This window comes from Diabrotica undecimpunctata, chromosome 9 (genome assembly GCF_040954645.1).
Source record: "Diabrotica undecimpunctata isolate CICGRU chromosome 9, icDiaUnde3, whole genome shotgun sequence".
Classification (NCBI taxonomy): domain Eukaryota; kingdom Metazoa; phylum Arthropoda; class Insecta; order Coleoptera; family Chrysomelidae; genus Diabrotica; species Diabrotica undecimpunctata.
This window is the reverse complement of record NC_092811.1, coordinates 91,693,276-91,707,345: the sequence shown is the minus strand read 5'-3', so window position 1 is coordinate 91,707,345 and position 14,070 is coordinate 91,693,276. Positions and strand designations below refer to the sequence as shown.

Sequence of the window (14,070 nt, the reverse complement as noted above, 5' to 3'; positions counted from 1 at the left end):
GATATGCGCTTAGAAAATTAGTTTTTATTGATTTATAATATTAATAAATTATAAATAAATTATAATAAATAACTTGAAAGTTATCCAGTAATTAATACATGACTTAATCTTAAATGTTCGAATTCTAGCCCTTGCCGTATTTGACAGTAACCTAAACGTAACATTCTTTAAATGACCCCACTAAAAATAATCCAAAGGATTGAGGTCTGGCCACCATTCAATATGTCCACGTCTTCCAATCAACCTGTTCGGAAAAATTTCGTTTAGGTACCTTCGAACATCTAAAGCATAATGCGGAGGCGCACCATCCTGTTGAAACCATAAACTTTTATTAAAACCTCCAAGATTAATTGTACTGGGGAATAAATTAACTAAAGTAGGTACGAGATACCAACTTAAAAACTGAAAGTATGCTGGCCCGTTTAAATTACCTTCGAAATAGTAGAGTACAATTATTTCTTACAATGCCAGCCCATACGTTTACCTTTTGAGGGTATTGTGTATGATGTTCCCGCATCCAGTTGGAGTTTTCTTTTGCCCAGTATCTATAATTCTGACGATTGACCTCGCCATTTAATTTGAATGTAGCCTCATCAGAAAAAATAATATTTTAAACCAAAAGAGGGTTTCGGTGGCTGTTATCCATCATTATGTCGCAAAATTGTATTATTTTATCTGGATCATCCTCGTTTAATTCCTGTACAACTGTGCATTTTACTTACTTTACTTACTTTTACGTACTTTGTGTACCGTTGTTTTGCAAACATCGAGATCACTACTAACCTTACGAACATAAGTGTGCGCATCTTCTTCAAAAGCAAGTAGAACATCTAATGTTGTAACATAATTTACAGAGGGACGACCTGATTTGCCTGCATTTTCAACCGTACCAGTTTCTCGAAATTTCTTTTCAATCTTACCTACTTTTGACTGCATGATGGGTATTTCTGAATATTTATCAATAAATAAATTACACACTTTCATCTGAGTTCGCGATTTGTCTCCATACCCAACCATCATGAGTGTTTCAATTCTTTGCTTTACACTCAAATTCATTCCTACTTCTACGCACTTCTAAGCAATAATACAGAACATTCACGAATTAATATAATTATTGTACTACTTAATTGTTATTGAACGTTCTATCTATCTCTCTATCTATAGGCCTCCTCTTCCTTCTTCCACGTCTCTCTATTGTAGGCAGTTTCTATTAACTTCGGGCCTGCGTGTTTCTTCAAGTCATCTGGCCATCTCATTTGTGGCCTTCCTCTTTTTCGTTTGTATTTATATGGTCTCCAGTGTATAATCATCTTATTCCATCTGTCGTCTTTCTGTCTTATGGTATGTCCAGCGAACTTCCACTTAAGTTTTGCTATCTGCGTTAATACATCGGTCACTTTTGTTTTGTTGCAGATCCAAGTATTTCTTTTCTTGTCTGATAGCCTGATGTTCAGCATTTGCCTTTCCATGGCTCTTTGGGTCTTTGCTATTTTTTTCATGTTTTCCTTTGTAAACGTCCAAGTTTGAGAACCGTAGGTGAGAACAGGAAGTATACATTGGTTGAAGACTCTTGTTTTTAAATATTGGCGTATATTTTTATATACTAAAAAATAGAAAATACCCCCAATATTGAACGGTACTAAAAATAATCACAGTTTATGAAAAACTAGAAGTAGGCTACTTTTTTGCAATTGATAATAAATAATTTATTTTCTAAGCGCATACCTTTCAAATTATATCCATTAGACCCACGAATATTATACTTTTTTCAAATCAGCTCATTTTTATCGATCTAAAAATGTCCTTAAATACAGGGTGTTACATTTAAAAAAAAGACGACGACGTCATCACTGTAATGTGTATCATCTTGTATAATGAAATTTTATTGTAACATGTAGAACATTAAATTTAAAAATCGACGTATTTTAGATTTTTTAAAAAGGCTTTTCATTTAGGAAATATCGAATTTATTCCATACTTTACGGACACACTGTATATTAAATTTTTTCAAGCCCTTCGTATTAAAAAGGGTTGCGATGGAAGGGCTGGAAGATTGTATCAAATGCATGCAAATACAATCTTTAAACAATCATATCTAATTTAATTTTTCGTTTAAAGAAATAAAAAAATCAAAGTCATCAGTAAAAAGCTGTTTTTTGCACTCTAGCATTTTTCTGTATCTTTTTATTAATTGAGTTATTTGGAAAAAAAGGGAGATTTTTTGAGAAATTCTGGAAATAGTGTCTTTATTTTAAACTCAGATTTTTTTTTAAACTATACTTTCTAAACCAGTTAAACTTCCAGAATGTAATTTGCTAGAGTGGCTTGTTACTTTATGCGTCAAAAAAAATACGCGGACTTTATTTTAGTTATAACTTACTTTAATTTTCATGCAAATCACTTTTACCAGTGGTCATTTTAAAGATTTTTTTAAGATCTTTAAATAAGATGATGATGATGATGATGATGATAGTGTGTTTGGCATGGAAACTAGTCCTTTTGCCACAGATTTTTAAATGATTTATGTTATGTTTATCAATTAAAAACTTAATTGTACTAAATTTATATTATATATCCGGATGCATATAAGTGATTACATATGAGATCTTTAAATAAGTTTGTATAAGTTTTCCATGAAAAACTTAATGTTTCTTTTATTCGATGAATAAAAGTTTACTTTCGAACGGTCATCACTTTGTTGATATAAAAGTTACAGTAATAACAGAAAACAAATCTTTTTGTTTAATAAGCTTCATTTTATATCCAAACAGTTTTTCCGATCAAATCTAAACTTTTGGAGTTATTAGCGAAAAACCGTTTAAAATATGCTTTTTTTGGCGATTAATTTGTAAACTTTCAGTAACGAACTCCAAAAATATTAACTTTTGGTAAAAAACTCTAAAGAACGTTTTTGTCTTAAAATTTACTATTCTAGCGACTAGCATGGCTTTTTTATACACTTTTTCCACTCCCAAGTTGGGATGATGACCACCCCAGAGGAAAACCACATATTATTACCATAAGGTAGATTTGGATCTTTAATCTATCTTTAACTACTATCAAAATTTCAGGCAAACCAATGCATTTAAAAAAAATTCAGTTTTTCCACTACTTTTACCGTCATATCCTGGACTATTGGAACAGTTTATCCAGTCAAAAACGTGACAAAATGTACATTGGAGAAATATATGTAAAAAAGTATATAAAAAAACAAGCTAGAATTAGCTCAGAATAATCGCAGTTGTGCTTACTTGACCGATTCACCGATTAAGTGATACCTGAATATACTCAGCCTGTTTCACGGAAATAAGCTACAGATTTTATGGCTCACCATCTCTTGCACGACTACGAAGCATTATATTGTAGGCTGACAACAGTTTTTGGAAATTACCAAGTGACTCAAGAACCTTATGGTACTCATTCACTAGATCAGTACAAGATAGTACGGAGGCCCAGAATTATGGACTGGGTATCATGAATCAAAGGAAGATGTACACTAAGCCAATTGCTTATGGAATGACCGGTATGTAGTGGACGGATTCCAGGCAGAAATACGCGCCTCAGAAAATATTGCCCAGCAGTATCTGAGTAGATATTTCTGTACATAGGTCTATAATCTTGGAGACAACTAAGTAAGTATAAAGGACCCAAAGTCTTATGAATTAAAGCTCCTTCTGAACTAAAAACAATCCAAAGTTTGAAAAATGTTTAGCTGAAATCTTAAACTGAGTCAAAAAGATATTAAATGGATGTGTGTTCTTAATGAAAACTATTCCATGATGTATTGTTTCAACAAGTAAGAACAATCGTTAATGCAAACTTTAAAGAAAAATGGTGAAACATCATATGCGACTGCTGAGCGTTGTTTTCGAAACCGTTTATGTTCCTGGAAGTAGCTACTCTTGGGGTAATACTACTTGGGGTAATTGCAAAGGATCAAGTAGTTCTGCGAATACCACAGCCGACTCCAAGCCCGGATAAAATGTGGAGGATGATTGGCAAGGTTAGCAACCTACCAATCGTAAAAACAAATACTGTTCAAATAAACAATGTGAAGCCTTGAAACCAGATCGATAATATAAAGATGACCACGGTAAGAAATGAAGAAAAGAGAAAAATATCAGATCACTCATCAAAAAAGACAAAATGCATGGTTGCATAGAGCTGGCGGGTCAAATAATAGAACAAGCAATGTTACGGACAGCGATACGGAAAGTTTGAAACAAAAGTGGAAGATCAAACAAATAGAGTAAACAGAGCCACAGGTTACCTGAATAAAATAATGTGGGCAAATAAAAATATCGGGAATTAAATAAAAGACAGAATTTTCAAAACACTCATTAGACCAATAATTACATACGCAACAGAAACACGACCTGGCACAGAAAGGACAAAAACGATGCTAGAGACAGCAAAGATGAAAACCCTTAAAAATCGATGGTAAGACACTACGGGACAGGAGAGTACAGATATACGACGGAGATGCAAGGTGAAGAACATTAAGGACTGGGCAAGAAATAGAGGAGTAGAATAGAACGATGATATAAGCTTTCTTCTTCTTGTAGTTCCTTCTCCTATCGGAGGTTGGCTATCATCACAGCTATCCGTACCTTATTGGCGGCTGCTCTGAAAAGATCTACTGAGCTGCAACTATAGAGCTGCACTCTCTTAGGTTTCTTAGCCAGGAAATTCTTCGTCTTTCTATGGATCTTTTACCCTTGATTTTACCTTGCATTATGAGCCTTAATGTCTCATATTTCGAACCTCTAGTAGTGTGGTCTAAATATTCCAGCTTTCTTGTTTTGATGTGCTTTATGACCTCGCAATCCTTTTGTAGCCTTCTTAACACTTCTGCATTTGTAAATCGTTGGGTCCATGATATTTCCAAAGTCCTTCTATAGTAACACATCTCAAACGATTCCAACTTCTTTATATTATCCACTTTTAGTGACCAGCTTTCTATTCCATATAACAAAGTCGAGAATACGTAGCATCTCAAGGCTCTTATCCTCAGCTCCAGAGGGAGGTCTCTATTAACAAATATTGTTTTCATTTTTATAAATGCTTGTCGTGCAATTACAATGCGTGTCCTTATTTCTCTACCTTGGTCATTGTTTTCAGTTACCAGGTTCGCAGATATTTTTAGTTACTCACTGTTTCTACTTGTTTCCTTTCGATATCTAGCCTTTCTACTGTATGTTGCTTAGAAATAATCATGCACTTGGTTTTCCCAACGTTCATTTGTAGTCCATATTTTATACTGACTTGATGTAATCTATTTACTTAACGTTGCAGTGCTTCTAGACTGTCTGTAAAAACAGCGGAGTCGTCTGCGAATCTTATGTCGTTCAAGATTTTTCCGTTTATTGATATACACTGTTGTCCTTCTGATATTGCTTCCTTAACAATAGCTTCGCTGTACATATTGAATAACAATGGGGACAGCACGCAACCCTGTCTAACACCTTTTTTGATTTCTATAGTTTCTGTATCGACGTTTTCGATTCTAACTTTTGCTTTTTGATTGCAGTACAGATTGACAATAACCCGTATATCTCGACTGTCCACATCCTTTTCTTTTAACAGTTTTACGAGTTTCTGATGTCGTAGTCTATCAAAAGCATTATGATAATCTATAAAGCAGACATAGAGATCCTGGTTCATATCTAGTCGTCTTTACTCGATAATCATATATCTTCTTTTATTGTTTTGTATAGTCTTTCATGTATTATTTTGAGAAATATCCTAAGTATGTGGCTTATTAAGGAAATTGTTCTGTACTGGGAGCATTCTCTCGCATGTACTATCTTGGGTAATGTTACAAACGTGGACAGCAACCAATCTTCGGGTATTACTCCTGTTGTATATACTTTGTTGAACAGATCTATAAGTATATGCAGTATTTCTTTGACAATGCAATTGGTTCCCCAATAGAAAGACGATCAGTAGGAAAACTACGAAAACGATGGAACGACAACTTACTGGAGGCACATTGAAAAACAGACAGTCATATCTGCACAATAGAAAAAGAAGAAGAAGATCTATCATGTACATTCCATTCGTTATGCCATCATACTAGATGCTATATTACAAAACGTAAAGATATATAAATCGAACTGTAAAGATATATAAATCGAACTTTTCATAATGTGGTACATCCCATTTGATCAAAACCTTATTCCCTGATCTTAAAATCACTTTCTTGAAATATTTTTTGACACATCATGCACAGATGCACAGTACTTTTTAAGAAATTAAATGCGCTGGTAATACATGAAAAGCTACTTCTTTTGTCATGCCTTAAGGCTTCAATTTACATAATCAAAACTCCAGATTAATTTAGGAAAGACATTGACAATAATAATAATAATCATGGCCACAGAAAACCCAAAATCACAACTATTTAAATATTTAACTGAATTAATTCAAAAGGTAATAAAAATTCATAAAAATGATTTGACCAATTACAGTAGAAATCTATTAAAAGGAAGTTATAAAAAATGTGGCGTAAGTGATGGATTACTTAATATTAATTTTATAATTTTATTTAAATATTATTAGCGCTTAAGTTACAAAATATAATATTACAAATATGAGTTAAATACTATCTATTTTAGAACGACAAACAGAATTTCCATTTCAAAGAAAACCTTTAATACTCACATGTTGTTTTCCTCCTATCGATTCCACAATATTCCCACGTCACTTCACACCGCGATACACGAATCTAACTAAAATTTTACAACCCGCTGACAATATTTACTTTTCTTTGCGTTAAACACATTAAAATTTAATAAAACAAATAGGTTTGGAATTATGTTTTCTAACTGATAAGAGCTGTAATCAAAATCAGTGTTTAAATAGTAACTTCCCAACACTGGGTAACTTAAATTGCATATGTTAACTACTGTTTTTTAACGAATAGTGTTTAAAGTTGTCCTTCACAATATAAACAATTACGAGGAATGTTTGGAATGTTAGCTAAATAAAACAAATAGACAAATAATTTAAAAATGCAAGCTGTGTAGTATTTTGTTCTCAAGTTTTTCTAAAATAATATGCATTTCAAGAGTCACTCAATACTTCAATAGTGAAAAAATAAGAGTTGAAGTAGTGACTTAACTTCATCAAATACTTTTTTAAAATCCTTTATTGAATATATCTAGTACAATCTTAATTGCATTCAGAGATTGCATGCTTATTTTTTTACTATTTTTGAATTATTGTACTTGGAACTAACAAGCAGAATGTGTTCGGGTTTAACGCACCAATATGCACATCACATCATTGCCTAGTGATCTCAACATTGAGGGCTAGAATTTCAAACACCAGTCAAGAAAATAAAATGTATAGAAAAGAATAGAATGTGCAAAAGCAGAGTTATGCGACAATTGCAGAACGGTACTCGGAAAACATCACCACCAGGCTAAGGAATCAAAATGTAAATGAAGAAGGCCAGACAGATATACACTCCTACTGGACCAGAATAAAGGAAGACATTGAAGCAGCAGAAAAAGATGAAATATTAACAAGTAGTTTGTACCTGTAAAAATCGTTGGTTTGACGATGAATGCAAGAATGAAATAAAAGAAAAAAATGAAGCCTACAGACAGATGCTTACCCGACGAACTAGAACAACTGTAGAGAATTACTAGACAAAGAGAAGTAACACAAAAGAAAAAAACGAAACCACTTAAATAAGGAACTTAAATATATATAATATTGGCGACCTATTAACAACAAGGAAAGATTTACGGATTAGATGGGCTGAATACTTTAACCAGGCACTTAATATAGAGGAAGAAGAAGACTGGAAGACTAAAGAGATGCGGTAAGGAGAACAGACGAGAGGAAAGAGAAACCACCAACGATTCTTAAAGTTATAGGAGCAGTTAAAAAACTAGCCAAATCACCCGGAATAGATAATCTCCCAGCTGAACTATATAAAAAGGTGGCCACGATACCATAATGGCATTATAGCAGCTTATAACAGAAATATGGACACATAAATCCCTCCCCAATGATTGGAATATTGGAATACTTTGCACCATATACAAAAAAGAAGATATCTTTGAATGCTGAGGAATTACGCTTTTAAATGCAGCGTACAAAATATTTTCCACAGTATTATGTCATCGTATGGCACCATATGCAGAACGGATAGTAGGAAAATATCAGGCTGGTTTCAGAAGTGGTAAATCGACAATTCGTTCAATGTATAATAAATCAGTGCAAATCCTTGGCTATGGTAATGATATTAATATTGTTGGAAGAACAGAAAACGCTGTATGAGAGGTGTATGTAGAATTCAAGAAATCAGATACAAAAATAAATTTAATAATAAAGATCAACAAAACGAAGTATATGAAAATAAGCACGCAACCACAAATCCTACAACCACTTGTTATAGAAAACGACTTAATCGAAAAAGTGAACGAATTTGTATACCTGGGAGCGCTCCTTAATACTGAAAATATTACTACCACAGACATAAACCACAGAATTTGCAAGGCCAACAGATGCTATTTTGCTATTTTGAACTCAACGTTCTCCTTAAATTCACAATTATATCGAGAAATACGAAAATAAAACTCTACAAAACAATAATTCGCCCAGTCCTACCATATGGTTCAGAGACCTGGACTCGAACAAAAAGTAATGAAAGCATGTTAGGATTTTTCGAAAGAAAAGTACTAAGACGAATCTATTGAGCAGTAAATAACAATGGAGTGTGGAGAAGACGATACAACTTCGAACTTTATAGAATATACCAGGAACCAGATATCGTATAAAACATATTAAGATAGGCCGTCTGAGGTGGATAGGGCATGTAATGCGGATGGAACAAAATGTCCCAGCTAGGGAAGCGCTCTTTGATAGACCCATTAGTCAAAGAAGAAAAGGAAGACCCAGAATAAGGTCCCTTGATAACATCGATGAAGACATGAGAAATATGGGAATACATGCTTGGCGGAGAAAGGCGATGGATAGGAACGACTGGAAAGAAATTCTAGAGCAGGTTAGGATCCACGTTGTGTTGTAAAGCTGAATGATGATGATGCACATCACAAGATTCAATACTTAACCTAACTTAAATTTACAATTATCACACATATACTTGTTCATACATCTATACAAATTCGTATGATATGGTACATTTTAATTTTCTAACTTTCTAACGGACTGAGAAGTTTCCTCTCGTGCTTTTTGCGTATTCTTGGATGACGTCATCTATTCATTTGATGGACAAATCATTATGAGTTTCTTCGTTATTTAGGTAGCGGTAAGCATTTGAAATCTACTTCTTCTTCTTCAAGTGCCATCTCCGCAGCGGAGGTCGGCAATATCATTGCTATTCGAACTTTTGAGACGGCTGCTCTGAAAAGTTCATTTGATGTACATCCGTACCACTCTCTCAGGTTGCGCAGCCATGACATTCTACGCCTCCCTATGCTTCTCTTTCCTTGGATCTTTCCCTGCATGATCAGTTGGAGCAAGGTGTATTTCTCTCCACGTGTAATATGTCCGAGATATTCCAATTTTTTTGTTTTTATTGAATTTAAAATTTCCATTTCTTTGTTCATCCTTCCCAGAACCTCTTTGTTTATGACGTGTTCTGTCCATGATATTTTCAGAATTCTTCTGTACACCCACAGCTCAAATGATTCCAGTTTTTTCATTGATGTAGCATTCAAGGTCCAAGATTCCATTCCATAAAATAAGGTCGAAAAAACATAGCACCTCGCCAACCTAACTCTTAGTTCCAGTTTTAAATCCCTGGTACATAGGACTCTTCTCATTTTGTTGAAATCTACAGATTACAGGAATAATTCAAAATGTAAAGGATAAACATTTAAAGGTAGATAAATTAATCAAGGAAAGATAATGGATGACAGATGAGATCCTGAAACTAATGGACGAACGAAGAAAACGCAAAAATGATTCAGACATATATATAACATTAACTTTAAATATAACAATAAAAAGAAAAATCAGAGAAGCGAAAAAAAAAGCAATGGAAAGATGCGAAAAAATTGAGACTCTACAGTCAAAGTACGATAGTTATAATGTACATCATTACACCCCATCTTGGACAAATAGAATAAAGTAAGAACGTGGAAAGAATAATTAGATAAACTGTTGGAATAACAATTTTGAGCTAGAAGAAAATGATGCACGAAGAATATTACAGCAGGAATTTTTTTTTGCAATAATACAGCTAAAGGATGGCAAAGCAGTAGGCCCCAATAATATACAAGCAGAATAACTCAAAATGGACAATGAATCAATAGCAATAATTACAACGATACTCAGCGACATAAACAACTTTGGAGAAATACCAACAGAATGACCGAAGTCTGAGTAAAAAAACCAGGAGCCAAAAAATGCGAATACCGTACGATAAGCCTCATAAATCATCTCCTCATACTGCTCCTAAAAATAATCCATGAGATAATTTACACGCTGTGTGACAATCAAACTTCCCTCAACCAGTTTGGGTTCATAAATGCTGTTGATCAATGTCCGGTCATGTCAAAAACTTCAATAAAATAAATAAGTTCATAATTCCAAACAGTTTACTGATCAGCTATAACTATTTACTTAAATGTTCAAAATGATATTCACCAACGTCACCAACGTTCACAAACGTAAATCTTTATTTTTAAATAACCCCGCATGAAGAAGTCCAGGAGAGGTAAATCGATGTTTTAGATCAGGAGATCTTATTTGGAGAGAAAGATCATCGATTTAACTCTCCTAGAATTTTTCATATGGGGTTATTTAAAAAGAAAGATTTATAATATCATTCCAGTTTCATTTGAAGAACGAATACAACGAATATTTCATGAATTTGGTCTAGTAGCTCCTAAAATGTTCTAAAATGTTCTTCGTAATTTCGAACAGTGACTTTATGCAGCGTATGGAAGTTGGTGGATATCATTTTGAAAATTTAAGTAAATAACTATAGCTGATGAGTAAACTGTTTGGAATTATGGATTTATTAATTTAATTTGTAGTTTATTTTATTTACGTTACATTTAATAAAGTTTCCTGTTAATGTTGCAAATTTCATTTTAAATTTTTGACATAACTGATACTTTTTGTCACACTTTTAACACGTTAAGTGCCGATCTATTCTGGAGCCGCTTACTGTTTTTGATACTTAGACGTATATTTATTAGTTTTTGGGAAAGTTAGAATAAAGTAAGTATTTTTAAACTAAATGTACATATATACAATAAGGGTTGGTAGTGAACGAGCCAGAGCGTCACAGGCGCTCGGCTCTAGTATTTGTATACAGACACCATACATTTATTTACTAATACAAAATAAAACAAGAAATACAAAATAACATGAAATATAGATATATAAAACAAAACTAAGATTTAAAGCTGAAATATTTGACAGCAATTCAGACAAAAACCAGGGATATTGGAACAGGTTTTGCATTCGTAAATTGTATCTTTAAGGATATTTCGTTCGCTGAAAGTTTAACAGCGTTTTCTCATAATTTCTCCCTTTAGATCTTTAACCTTTCGTTTTGTTACTGTGATCTTTTGTAACATGTTTGGTTTCAGAATTATTAATTTTTAAAAGTGATCTAACGACTTCTAAACGAAATTCTTAAAGACCGATATTTTTTCCAGAATACTTGTTGTATAGTATTTGGGCATTTATAACCATCATCTGCATAATATATTATATTATATATATTTATATAAATATATATATATATATATATATATATATATATATATATATTATTTTTGTTAGCCATCGTACAGTTTTCCGTTGACACGGATAATAAGCAAGCATCTGGTCTTGTCGGTCAATATCAGACATATTTTTATTATAACTTATAAGCTCTGTTTTCATTACTTGCTGACCTCTTCTTATTGTAACTTGTTGTAAGGTGTTTTGACATTCTGTTGTTAAATAATAAACGTCTCTCTTATCCTTCCATTTGCCAACTAATACCCCTTTTCGGCAACGGGCAATTGTTGCACCTTTAGCAAGCTTTTCTTGTTTTACTTCTGCAGGATTATTTCTACGGTCAATTCGAAGAGTTCCTATGCAGTAAGTTGAAATCTCAGTCAAATTTTTGGCTAAATTAAAGCTGTTGTAAAAATTGTCCATGTAAACGCAATGGTGTACGTTTAGTTTTATTTCTAAAAGGTGCAAAACCACTTTATTGGCATGTTCCTTCCCACCTGAATAATCAAACATTACAGAATAAACTAAAAATTTTAAAATTCGACCATTTGTTTCGGTCAACATATACAACTTGATTGCATATTTATACTTTTTGTTTTTTAAGTATGGTCTAAAATTAAGTCATCTTTTATTGACTCATCTAAGTTCAAATTACGATTAGGATAATAAACTTCTATTAAAACGCAGTATGACCATAAATCTGTTCCGGCCCATAAAAGTGAAAAAAATTGCATTAGCAGAAAGAGTATCTTTCGTTTTCCAATAATCCTCAATCCTAGACAATGAAATGTGACCCATATGTAAAACCAATCCTAAAAAGACCAGAAGTTCTTCGGGAGTCAAAACTTTCCAACCGAAAATTCTAGAATGTGTTGCCCTTGCATTAAACAAGAAAACGTACTTGGCATACCTGTTAGTCTGATCACATTTTTGCTGCAAACATTAATCTGTAAGTAGCATTCGAAAAAAGTGAACTGGATTATTATCGGAAACTTGTATTAGTAACTCCTGGTGTTTTAAAAAAGGAAAATTTTTCATACAATCTCTTCATTCTTTCATACCTCTTCATAAGGGTGCTGATAAATATAATGTCCGCAACTATAGACCTATTGCCTTACTACCGGTCACATCCAAAATTATTAAGAGACTTATAAAAGCCCGACTTTTGTCCTTTCTCGTTGAAAACAACATTTTATCACAAAGTCAGTTCGGCTTTTTATCTAATAAATGTACCAGCGTTGCTACGTTTTCTGTACTACATGAGGTCTATCAAGCACTCAACAATAATCTTTATACTGCCACTGTTCTTTGTGACTATGCCAAAGCTTTTGATTGTGTAAATCACGACATTTTGATAAAAAAACTGAATTTCTACGGAATTCGAGGTATTTCTTTGAATTGGTTCCAATCTTACTTGAGGAATAGGAAACAACTGGATAGAACAAATGATACTGACTTTAGTCACAAAAGCATTGTATGTGGAGTACCACAAGGTTCAGTACTGGGTCCTCTACTTTTCCTTATCTTTACAAATAACATCACTAACTTAAAAATCGATGGAAATTTTTTTCTTTTTGCTGATGATACCAGTATTACCTGAAAGAACTCTAATATTGCAACACTTCATGCAATTATAACTTCTGATCTACTTAAAATAAAAACCTGGTCCGACTCTAATTCACTCTCTTTTAACGTGAATAAGATAGTAGCATTATCTTATAAAGGAGCTCTTCAACCCTTGCTTCTTAATCATAGCCAGATTAGTATAATTGATTCTGTAAAATTTCTTGGTATTTTTATAGACAGCAACCTTAAATGGTCCCTTCACATCGATTTGTTAAGTAAGAAACTAGCCTCAGCCTGCTATGCAATAAGATCTGTTTCGAAAAAAATGAATTTAGCATCTTCCAAAATAAAATACTTTTCTTTGTTCGAGTCTCATCTTCGATATTGCCTTCCTTTTTGGGATTCTAGTACAACTGCCCAATCTGATGTTATTTTTAAATTACAAAAAAGAGCAATACTGTATCTTTTTGGCCTCAGTAGAATAACTCATTGCAAAAGCTACTTAAAAAATCACGGAATTTTAACCCTCTCCTCTCTATATATCCTAGAATCGGTTTGCTTAATTCGTAAACACCTACATGTTTTTCCAGCAAGACCTAGTCATGACTACTCCACCAGAAATTCAAGCTTTGATGTGTATTTACCGATCCCATTAACTGAATTATTAAAGAAAACTACATTATACTCATATTCTACAAAAAAATTATACAACCATCTCCCTTTGCAACTTAAATCTACAACTTCTTTCCTTAAGTTCCGTAAATTGACAAAAGCCTATCTATCCGAAAA

At 33.1% G+C, this 14,070-nt stretch overlaps 1 protein-coding gene across 2 annotated transcripts in view; it reads right to left on the bottom strand.

The window, feature by feature from the left end:
- The window catches only part of LOC140450289 (uncharacterized), a 194,271-nt gene that overhangs the window by 168,212 nt on the left and 11,989 nt on the right, over positions 1-14,070 (bottom strand). The window contains exon 1 of one of the 2 annotated variants that reach the window (XM_072543822.1): positions 6,664-6,812. The exons of the other annotated variant lie outside the window; for it this stretch is intronic. Coding sequence (XP_072399923.1) covers positions 6,664-6,665 — 2 coding nt within the window. The 5' untranslated portion in view covers positions 6,666-6,812. Of the gene's footprint in view, positions 1-6,663; positions 6,813-14,070 lie in introns of those variants that run through there. 2 annotated transcript variants of the gene reach the window in all.